Source organism: Barbus barbus (assembly GCF_936440315.1).
Source record: "Barbus barbus genome assembly, chromosome: 17".
In the NCBI taxonomy this organism is placed as follows: domain Eukaryota; kingdom Metazoa; phylum Chordata; class Actinopteri; order Cypriniformes; family Cyprinidae; genus Barbus; species Barbus barbus.
Window position 1 is genome coordinate 10,442,356 of NC_136745.1, and position 12,061 is coordinate 10,454,416.

The 12,061-nt window shown below is 38.5% G+C and overlaps 1 protein-coding gene across 1 annotated transcript in view; it reads right to left on the reverse strand.

Moving 5' to 3' along the window:
• Nucleotides 1-12,061, reverse strand: part of LOC306883571 (GPI ethanolamine phosphate transferase 2-like) — a 137,894-nt gene that overhangs the window by 67,160 nt on the left and 58,673 nt on the right. The window contains exon 8 of the mRNA XM_079438934.1: nt 2,366-2,650. Coding sequence (XP_079295060.1) covers nt 2,366-2,650 — 285 coding nt within the window. The remainder of the gene's footprint in view (nt 1-2,365; nt 2,651-12,061) is intronic.

The window sequence follows — 12,061 nt, forward strand, 5'->3', positions numbered from 1 at the left end:
GCAACACTCAGAGATATGTTATTCCTCGATAACAACCTGAAAAAGCTGATAACAGGCTCATCCGGGTAACTGAAGTCGACACTATATGCTTGCTAAGAAGTTTTTCTTCATGCAATCTTTGCATTTGGTTGGCTAATAAAATATCAAAACACAAATCAATATTACGTGTACAATTATTTAATTATGTCATCCAGGTATCGTAGACTCGCTCTCTCTTGAAATAGAGCTGCTGCCATTTGCGACAATTGTTCTGTTCACTGTAATGGATAATAAAGATAACTAACAAACTGGTAACGTTTTCATCTTATATAAATATATTTTATCACCATAATTCGTGCTCTGCATTTAACCCATCCAACGTGCACACACACAGCAGTGAACACACACACACCGTGAACACACACCCGGAGCAGTGGGCAGCCATTTATGCTGCAGCGCCCGGGGAGCAGTTGGGGGTTTGGTGCCTTGCTCAAGGGCACCTCAGTCGTGGTATTGAGGGTGGAGAGAGCGCTGGACATTCACTCCCCCCACCTACAATCCCTGCCGGCCCGAGACTCGAACCCACAACCTTTGGATTACGAGTCCGACTCTCTAACCATTAGGCCACGACTTCCCCAGCGTAGGGGTTTACCTAGTTTGATCATGCCACTCGCTACTGCTTTCTTAAAGGAAGCTATGCATTCAAATATTTCAACTATTTACATATGTGGCAAGTAACCGTGTAATAAGCAGGGTTTTGATCACCCTGTTGGGGGTTAATCTGTGATATCATCCAGCTGGATGTGCATTTATCCCTTACTTATTTTATTGTTCAATTAGGTTCATTTCTTTATTTTTCTTTTCATGTTTCCTGTCCTCCTTTTGTTATTTTGGCCTGTGGCCACCCCGAAGACATGCTCTTCATCTTACCCCACAGTCTCTAACAAATGTAGCAGTTTTCCTTATTTAATTATGTTCCTGTTTGATCCTCGACCGGAGTGATTTTTTGGGAATCCACCACTTCAGCCTTATCTTTATAAAACCCCTTATCATGCAACTAGACACGGGGCGTATTACCTTCAACAACTGCCATTTTTATTTAAGAATCAAAACCTGGATATAAGAGGGATATAATTTCAAGTGTAATTTCTACATCTAGAAAAATCATTGAATTTTTTACAATACATATACATTTTCTTTCTATTAATCAAAGTATCCTGGAAAGCAGCACGACATGGATAATAATAATAATAAAAAAACTAATTCTTGAGCAGCAAATCAGCATGTTAGAATGATTTCTGAATGTGACACTGAAGACTGGAGTAATGATGCTGAAAATATAGCTTTGCATCACAGGAATAAACTACATTTTTAAATTATTCAAATAGAAAACTTGTTTTAAATTGTAATATTTACTCTTTTTACAGTATATTTGATCAAATAATTAAGCTCTAGTGAGCATAAAAGACTTTCAAAAATATTATCAAATCTTACCAACCTCAAACTTGTAACAGTGTATAGCATTAGTACTTTTTTTTTTTTACTTAAGCAAGCTTACTGTCAAAGCCGTCTTTTGACAACAGCTCCTGTTCACACTTGACCTTTAAACCAGTAAAGGACATCGTGTTTACAGCAAAGCCTGTGTCTAAAGTAACCAGAGAGCTTCTCTACTCGCCCTTAAATAAACTGCCAAGGATAAAACTTCAATCAGGGTTTGTTTTTGGTGTTTAGAGAAAAATGGAAAATCTGAAACTCTGCTTGGCCCTCCAGAGACATAAAGCTGCTGCGTGTGATGCTTCTGATGTTCAAAAACTTTCTCCCATCACAGCCTAATGTGCAGAGACGACTACAAGACACACATTCTCAGGTTGACTTCCCTGAAAAGTGTAAACACGATGGCAAAACATTACTTTGTTTGTTTGTGTGGTCTGACATGTCAAATTCTGTTTGTCCCACCAATGGAAGACAAGGGGCAACATTTTGTTAATGAATAATACTTCACTAATTAGTAAAAAATGCCATCATGACCTGGCTCATGATTTATTTACTGGACACTGGTGACACAAATCAACACAAATCCATCACTAAGAAGTTTTTAAACTTCTAACCTTTGCTTCCGGCTAAAATATGAGCCCATAAACCATAATATTGCTTTCTCCAGTAAAAAAAAAAAAAAGTTGTTTCATCTGAATCAGGAGAGAAATATGTACAAATCAACAACTGTTTACAAGCAAAAACAGTCTAAAACAGCTGTAAACAAAGATGTGGGTGGATTTTGATGTGAGAGGACAACAGGGGATGGACTTTTTCACTGGAGGAAGCGTTATTATGAATTATGGACTTTTTACATTTGGTGATGCCCATGGTGCAGAAACCGTTTACTCACCTTAGAAGGGGTCTTGTTGCTGGTCGGCATCCTCCTCGCCGCCATACTAACCAGAGCACACATGAAGGCGGAGGACAAGAGAATGACGGTGAACACTAGGACCCAAGGGAGAGAGCAGAGGTAGCAGGGGCCTCCGGCGGAGGTGCAGATCAGCATGTGAAGGGCCGAGCAGAACAGACACAGCAGGTAGAAGGGCAGAGAGAGCAGAGATGATGCCAGCGGGACGTCCACAACCGCCTCCCTGCTCAACGCCTCCGGCATGGCCAGCAAGAGCAAAAACAGCACCTGGAGAACGAGAGAGAGCGTTTCAATTACACACACGTACACAAGGGCTCTGTTTACCACTTGTATTAACATCTATCTCGGGTGATGCCATCACAAACGGTCATATGAGACCGATAGTGGTTTTTACACCTGGTTTTACAGCTGCTGTAAGTGATTTTGAGGGAATATCGCTCATAAAATGGTCCTGGCAGATATCACTGAAATAGGTGTCCTGAGAAATCACAAGGCCCTGTAATCAGCAAAAACGTATCTGAAAGTTTTAAGCCAATCAGAAATGCTCTCTGTCTGTCAGTCATTTTGCATGTCTGGGTTTGCAGACACTGGATTGGTTGATGCCTTTGGAGGGCACGGTTTTGGAGAAATGGGGATCATTGGCTAAGTCAGCATTTTAAAGCTTCTCAGTGAACACTTTTGATTGGATGCCATTGGAAAGTATATGTATAAAAGTACAAAAAGTTAAAAAGAATAGCATTTATTCAAAATAGAAATCTTTTTTAACAATACAAGTCTTTACTTTCACTTTTTATCAATTAACACATCTTTGTTGAATGAATGAAATGAATTAAAGTATTTATTTCAAAAAAATAAAATTAAATTCTGAACCCAAACTATTGAACAGTAGTGTATTGTTTCACAAGATTTCTATTTTAAATAAATGCTTTTCTTTTTAAACTTTTATTCAAAGTATCCTAGAGTCATAGGTTATAGAACATCTATACTGTTTTGAAACAGTTTATTAGAAACAGTAAGCAGGTGAATTGGTAATGGGTCAAGGTATCATGTTTGGGTATAAAAGGAGCATCTCAGTATTTGCAAGCAAAGCTGGATCATGGATCATCATCAAAAATCACATTTCACAATGCAAAATTGCAAGACATGGAAGCATATATTGGGATTTTACAGAGATATACACTCACTGGCCACTTTATTAGGTACACCTTGCTAGTAGCGGGTTGGACCCCCTTTTGCCTTCAGAACCGCCTTAATTCTTCGTGGCATAGATTCAACAAAGTGTCCATATTGACATGATAGAATCACGCAGTTGCTGCAGATTTGTCAGCTGCACATCCATGATGCGAATCTCCACCACATCCCAAAGGTGCTCTATTGGATTGAGATCTGGTGACTGTGGAGGCCATTTGAGTAAAGTGAACTCATTGTCATGTTCAATAAACCAGTCTGAGATGATTTGAGCTTTGTAACATGGTGCATTATCCTGCTGGAAGTAGCCATCAGAAGATGGGTACACTATAGTCATAAAGGGATGGACATGGTCAGCAATAATACTCAGGTAGGCTGTGAATTAAATTAAATATTTGTTCATATTTACAAAATACAATTATGCTGGTCAGTGAAACTTGGGAAATCTTTTCTTTGTAATTTTGTCATTTAAATAAAAGTTAAAGAGAATGAACAAATGACAGATTCTTGATTTTATTGCATTTTACAAAATGTCCCAACTTCTCTGGAATTGGGGTTGTACATAACTGTAATCTCACAAACACACACTCTATATCAGAAGGGTGGTCAGCGTGGGTCGCACATCAACAAGGCTTATGGAAAATTAATGATGGGTTTGTCTGCAGCGTGACAACAGGACACATATTCATAAACAACCCTAAAGAAAGACTCGCATGGAATTTAGAGGTTATTTATTGGAGAAAACCAGTCCACCGCTGTCACTGCAAAAAACTGTCGATTGCAATGACAGCCAAGAAGTGAATGCAGATATCTCACACTCTGAGAGATTTCTGATAAAAGCAGGAAAGCAGCGCTTTAAAAAAGGACACACGCTGACGTGTCCTTGCCTCCGACTCCCAACAATGCACCGACAGTCAAACGCTCGCTTTGAAACGCACTTGCTCTTTTCTTGTCCCCATCCGTCTCACTCGCTCACGGCTAATCAGGCTGCAATCTGATGTTTTTGCTGAAAACAGTAATATGCTTAAAGTCAGCATGAAATCATAATTGTCCATATTTTCTTTCCTAATGCGTGTTTCTGGTATTAGGTGCCATGAACCAACAATGAACAGCAAAATCTTAATGTTAATTTATAAGTATACTACTGATCATTTTTAGTTCATGTTCATTCTTATATCAATTTTATTTTTGCAACTTGAAATTATAAAATTGTATTAGCATACAGTACCGTTCAAAAGTTTGAGGTCGTAATGTCTTTTGAAAATCTCTTCTGCTCACCAAGGCTGCATTTATTTGATTAGAAATACTGTAAAAACAGCCAAATTGTGAAATATTATTACAATTTAAAATAACGGTTTTCTATTTAAATATATTTAAAGATGTAATTTATTCCTGTGATGCAAAGCTGAATTTTCAGCATCATTACTCCAGTCTTCAGTCCCATGATCCTTCAGAAATCATTATATGCTGATTTGATGCTCAAGAAGCATTTCTTAAAATCAATGTTGAAAAATTGTTGTTCTGCTTCATATTTTTGATTAAACTCTTATACTTTCCTTATTTTCTGCATTCTTTGATGAATAGAAAGTTCAAATGAACAGAATTTTTTTGAAAAGTTATTTAAAAAAAAAAAAAAATAGAATAAACGTTGTAAAATAATTTTTCATTGTTAGAACATGACAGCTGCGAAGATGTTTGTCTTGATATTTACCAAAGGCTTTATTAGCGAACTCTGTTTGACTGACTTCTGTTTGACTGACTTGACTGACTGAAAACTGACTTTTGTTTTCAGATAACGACACCGTGCTCATTTCCACCCCCTCTCTGCCCTATTTGGACAGGACTAGTTCTCCCAGAGGAGGTCAGGTCAATTTGTTTCTCAGCTGCACTTTGTGATTTCAATCCCCTCCAAATTGAACACGTCTGTGTATTTCCTCACACAGCCTGTGTAAAAATTACAGAGCAAATTACCTACTGTTTTTTTTGGCAACCTCTGGAGTCCTCTAATGCTGTTTGAAAAGTAACAGATATTGTGGTACTTTTTCACAACACTTCTCCTCGTTTATTTTGACCTTTTGTCCAACACTGTGACTAAAGCTAATTGGTGCACTTCATTATGGTGTAGACCTTTTTGCCAGCTTGCTGGGTAAATTTGGCAAATCGGCTGTTCGATTCATCAAGCATGTAATCTCACATCCCCGCCGCAGTCAGCAATAGTATTGTTAGCAATTTGTGTTTTTGATTGCAAAAAAATCTACTTGCTGATCTACTGGGATTTTCACGCACAACCATCTCTAGGGTTTACAGAGAATGGTCTGAAAAAGAGAAAATATTCAGTGAGCGGCAGTTGTGTGGACGAAAATGCCTTGTTCATGTCAGAGGTCAGAGGAGAATGGGCAGACTGGTTAGAGATGATAGAAAGGCAACAGTAACTCAAATAACCACTCGTTACAACCAAGGTTTGCAGAATACCATCTCTGAACGCACAACGCGTCGAACCCTGAAGCAGATGGGCTACAGCAGCAGAAGACCACACCGGGTGCCGCTCCTGTCAGCTAAGAACAGGAAACGGAGGCTACAATTCGCACAGGCTCACCAAAATTGGACAATAGAAGATTGAGGAAACGTTGCCTGGTCTGATGAGTCTCGATTTCTGCTGCGACATTCAGATGGTAGGGTCAGAATTTGGCGTAAAGAACATGAAAGCATGGATCCATCCTGCCTTGTCTCAACGGTTCAGGCTGGTGGTGGTGGTGTAATGGTGTGGGGGATATTTTCTTGGCACACTTTGGACCCCTTAATACCAATCGAGCATCGTTTGAACACCACAGCCTAAGTATTGTTGCTGACCATGTCCATCCCTTTATGACTACAGTGGACCCATCTTCTGATGGCTACTTCCAGCAGGATAATGCACCTATCTAATCTAATAAATCTAATTAATCTATCTAATAAATTTACCTATCTACCAATGTACCTACCTACCTACCAAGCTAATTATGTTATACTGAATATTATTTTATATACTATGCCTATATATTACAAAAATGATGTTGTATATTTCATATAATACATTATAAAATCGATTCATACTGAGAACCATAACAAAATCCAGCCCATTTTATTTTTCTTATCGAACACACTTGTTCCACTTTGAAATACTTTGCATTACATGCTTTGCAAACAACATTTCATTTTGCTTTTAATTGCAGGCCTTCAGCGGTCGAATTAATGAATTTGGTTTTATCACCCTGAACAACAGCCGCCCCATTTACACTATGAAACTTTTGAAAAGTCATTTGAAAAGTTTAATTTCAGATGTGTATTTGTTGTTGGTTTGACTCTGGGGAGATGCTTTGCTATTAATTTATGTGGAATCGGCCCTCAGGAGACACGCAGTGTCTTACAGGCGCCAATGGAATCTAAATGATGTTATTTCATGCGCTTAACCTCAAGAGATGAAGACTTTACACAAGCAGACTTTACAAAGAATCTGGCACCTTGAATAACAAAGAAACGCATTCCATTGGGGAAATATAAAGACTTAAGAAAAAAAAAAACATGCACACTTGCATCTGAAGGCTTCATTTGTTGACATTAACATCATTAGTTTACACAATTTAAAAAAAAATTACCAATACATTATTAAAATCAAAATATGTTAATGGACCCTAGCTAACATGAACTAACAATGAACAGTTATATATTTATCAAGTCATATTAATAAATACAGTAACAAATGAATTGCTCATTATTAGTTCATTTTAGTTAACTACTGTTAACTAATGGGACCTTAATGTGAGATGTCACCAAAACATTTATCTTCATAAGCATGTTAACATCAGTCACTCTTCATAAAAATTCATTTAAAACCTGCAGCACTTATTTTTCAAAGCTTCATAGAGGAAACATAACATTGTTCATCTTCTGCGGTTGCGATACCTTTTTTTTCAGGTCTGCAGAATTGATGAAACCACCACATTTGATGCATGCTATATGTGCGTTTGAGCTAAAGACCTTTTCTTGCCATAGTTCAACAGCTGTATTTGCTAAGTGCAATTCATTATTGAAGTACTATAGTCTTCAAACAGTCGATACCTCATCCAGTCAATGAGATCTAAAGGACACAGTGTCCACTGGGATGTGGGACTGGAGAATGTCAGAAGGTTTGAGGGCATCCAGTGGGTCATATGAGATGGAGAAACCCTGGTCTCCTTTCTTCATAGAGGATTGGAAAAGATATTTGATTGCTGCAGTCAAGTGATTTGTATTTTTCGTTAAATCAGATCCTAAGGTCTTAATAAAGACCATAACTGTATATTTTCAAATGCAAAGCTAATGCAATTTATCCAAAATACATTAAAAACAGTAATATTGTGAAATATTATTTCAATTTAAAATAACTGTTCTCTATTTGAATAGATTTTAAAATGTAATTTATTCCTGTGATGCAAACCTGAATTTGTAGCAGCCATAACTCCAGTCTTGAATATATAATATTAATATTTTTGTGGAAACAGTGTTACTTTTTTTCAGGATCCTTTTGATACTAGAAAGTTCAAAAGAAAAGCATTTATTTGTGAAAGAAATATTTTGTAACATTATAAACATCTTTATTGTCACTTCAGTTTAGTGTGTCCTTGTTGAACGAAAGCATTCATTTCTTTCAAAAAAATAAAAAAATTTAAAATCTTACTGACCCCAAACTTTTGAACAGTAGTGTATGCAGTCAATTGCACTTTAAATATGGTATCTGACAGATACTGAACAAATAAACAGGCTAAATAACTATAACAAATAAATAACTATAATCTTCTATTGCACAAAACTATCATAGTCTTTGCAAATAAACTGAGAGCTATGGATTTTGCATAATAACGGGAACATCACTCACGACAGGCAATCTGAAGTCTGACAGTAATTGTGTTTATTCTTGAAGGTGGTGAGTTTGTTTCAAAAGCGCTGCTTTGATGGCTGTAGCAGCACAGCTTTAAAGGGATAGATTTAGAGATGCATCTTCTCAGAGAGGGTTTTAGCATGCTGACAGTCTAACACCACAAGAGTAGCTGAATTACGTGCTTGCAGTGTAGTTTGTCATGCAACAGTGCTCTAAACATATACAAACCCATCAACCTAACTTTGAAAAGGCGAATGTTGCAAAAAGCAAAACTTTCTCTCAAGGCCCAAGCTGTGAAATAATGGTTATGATGTCACAACCATGAGTGCATTAACATATGACTGCTCATATTAACATTCTGTATCAAACCTCTTCAGCTCACTAAGGCCCTGTTTACACATGCACTGATTTGTGACTGCGTCTTTATCGATTTTCTATCTTAAAAACAATTTTATACACTATCATTTTCGTTTCTGTAACGTGTGAATATATCCCCTATAGCATTCTAAAACAAAACCAATAAGAGCGCCTTGTTATCACTAGTTTTATTTTGATTTCTCGAGTCTGCTATTAGCTTATAGCCCGTTAGCATTGGCAGCGTGGCTGCCGCTAATCTCACTTACATTGCTAATACTCCATTCACACACATTACCATTGTTTCACTGTTACTTGCTTAAATGGCGGATTTGTGTCTACCTTTGAGTGCAGGTGAGGACACATTCGAGCTGCATTCGGTGCAGCTGGAGCTGGAGGCCGTGGAGAAGCAGATCCGCGACCTGGTGGAGAAGCAGGCCCAGCTGAGAGAGCGGAGAGCCGCACTGGAAACATCCCGGGCTGACGCTCACAAGTCTGGGGTAAGTATACAGCACGCTGCTAACACCCCACCACCTCTACTCCGTGTGTTTCTCTGCACAGACCATGTGCACCCAGGACGCGATCTTCCCAGATGTCCTTCACTCTGGCGCCGAGACGCCACAGACCCTGGGTGCACCAGCAGCAGAAGACGCAAGCCAGGCCCCGGGCGACGACCTCTCCCCCTTCGCGCCATCGTCCGGCACGTCCACACTACATTAGCTGAAGGTAAAGTGCACACTCACTGTTTCCCCGGTGCTCGTGTTCTCAATGTTTCTGCACAGATACCCGTGATCCTGAAGGGCGACGAGAGCATTGGTGCGGTCGTGCTGCACGCGGGGGATAACGACACCAAGCTGCGGCAGACAGAGACACTGAAGAGGGACTACAGGAGCCTGATCGAGACGGTACACAGCACATCGCCCGCGATGACGATCATCGTGTCAGGACTGCTTTCCACGTACCGACGAGTAAACGAAAGGTCAGTAGACTGTTTGCTTTAAACGAATGGTTATTGTCATGGTGTAAAGAACATAAACTGCTCTTTGTTAATAACTGGAATCTTTTCTGGGAGCGTCCTAGGCTTTTTCGTGCTGATGGCCTGCACCCCAGCAGAGTCGGAGCGGAACTCCTGTCGGACAACATTTCCAGGATGCTACGCTCCATCTGAATAGTAAGCCAATTCATAATAACTGCTATGATGACTTTTGTTCTACCCACTTAAAAGATAGAAGTACTTACGTTGTCCAATCTATACAGACTGTGTCTGTTCCCCGAATAGCGAGGTCAAAATATAAATTTAATGCAGGATCTAGAAAAAATCTGATCGTGATTAAACCAGAAAAACGCAAAATAAATGAACAAAAAATATTTTTTAAGCTTGAGTTCCTAAACATTAGATCACTCGCACCCAAAGCAGTTATTGTAAATGAAATGATCACAGATAATAATTTTGATGTACTCTGCCTGACTGAAAACTACTGAAAGAGTTGTTACCTGTAGCAGAAGAACCGCTTCTCAATATTATTAACTCATCGTTATCTTTAGGTCACGTCCCAAGACCATTCAAGCTGGCGGTTATTAAGCCTCTTATTAAGAAACCACAACTAGATTCTAATGAACTGGCAAATTACAGACCCATTTCAAATCTTCCGTTTATGTCTAAAATTTTTGAAAAAGTTGTGTCTGCTCAATTGTGCTCCTTCTTGCAAAAAAATTATCTCTATGAAGAATTTCAGTCAGGTTTCAGGCCTCACCATAATACAGAAACTGCACTTGTTAAAATTACAAATGACTTGCTTCTTGCTTCAGACCAAGGCTGCATCTCATTGCTATTATCTAAGCTAAAAGATTGTGTAAAAAATGTAAAAGATTGGATGACCAATAATTTCCTCCTATTAAATTCAGATAAGACAGAGATATTACTTATTGGACCAAAAAACAATACACAGAATCTCTTGGATTACAATTTACAACTAGACGGATGCACTGTTACGTCCTCTAAAGTCAAAAATCTGGGTGTTATATTAGACAGCAACTTGTCCTTTGAAAATCATATTTCCCATGTTACAAAAACAGCATTCTTCCATCTTAGAAACATTGCCAAGCTTCGAAACATGCTACCTGTTTCTGATGCAGAAAAGCTAGTTCATGCATCCATGACCTGTAGACTGGACTGTAATGCACTGCTAGCTGGTTGTCCTGCATCTTCAATAAACAAGCTACAGATAGTCCAATGCTCAGACAACATGCAGAATTACCAAATTTTGCCATAAGTTAAATATATTAAGGTTCTGCAATATATAAATATATTGTGGAAACTTAATTTCCTGTAGAGCTGCTTTGCAACGATTTGTATCGTAAAAAGCACTATACAAATAAACTAGAACTTGAAACTTTAACTTGTGCGTTTTCGTTTTAAAATGGCGTCTACACTGGCGTTTTCACTGCGTTTCAGAAACCATCTCTGTCTCAACTACACAACCGAAAACACATGTTGCATGACCATTCATACAGGTACAACCATAGATATGAATAGGTAAATTCCCTAATATTTAGATGGCGGAGCAGTCGAATGGTGAATCTACCCGTACATATCTATGGGTACAAGAATGCGCTTGACGTTATTGTTTACACGGTCGTCAAGGATACGCAGAGAGAATGTGCGCAGCCACGCCATCATTTTAAAAGGTCTCCGTTCTGCTCCGTTTACACTGAAATGCAACCCCGCAGTTTTCAAACTAAAACGGGGTCTCCAGCGTTTTCAAAAGTCTCCATTTTCGAGGGTTGAAAACGCCGGAGTATTGTAAACGACAGGCATAACCGTAGCAAAAGTTATGCATTTTAAAATGAAAACACACTAGTGTAAACGCAGCCTAAAGGTCCTTGCACACTGAGTCCAAAACTTTTTTTTTGCTGCTCAACAAGCATTTCTGATTATAGAGAAATGAAAACAGTTGTGCTGATTCATATTTTTGTGGATTTTACGAAGAACAGAAAGGTCAGCAAAAAGCTATTCTTCTAGCTTCATAAAATTATGGTTGAACCACTGACGTCACATGGACTATTTTAACAATGTCTTCACTACGTTTCTATGCAGGGTCAGAAAGCTCTCAGATTTCATCAAAAATATCTTAACTTGTGTTCTGAAGATGAACAAAGGTCTGACGGGTTTGGAATGACATAAGGGTGAGTAATTAATGACAGAATTAAAATTTGGGGGTGAACCATCCCTTTAAAAC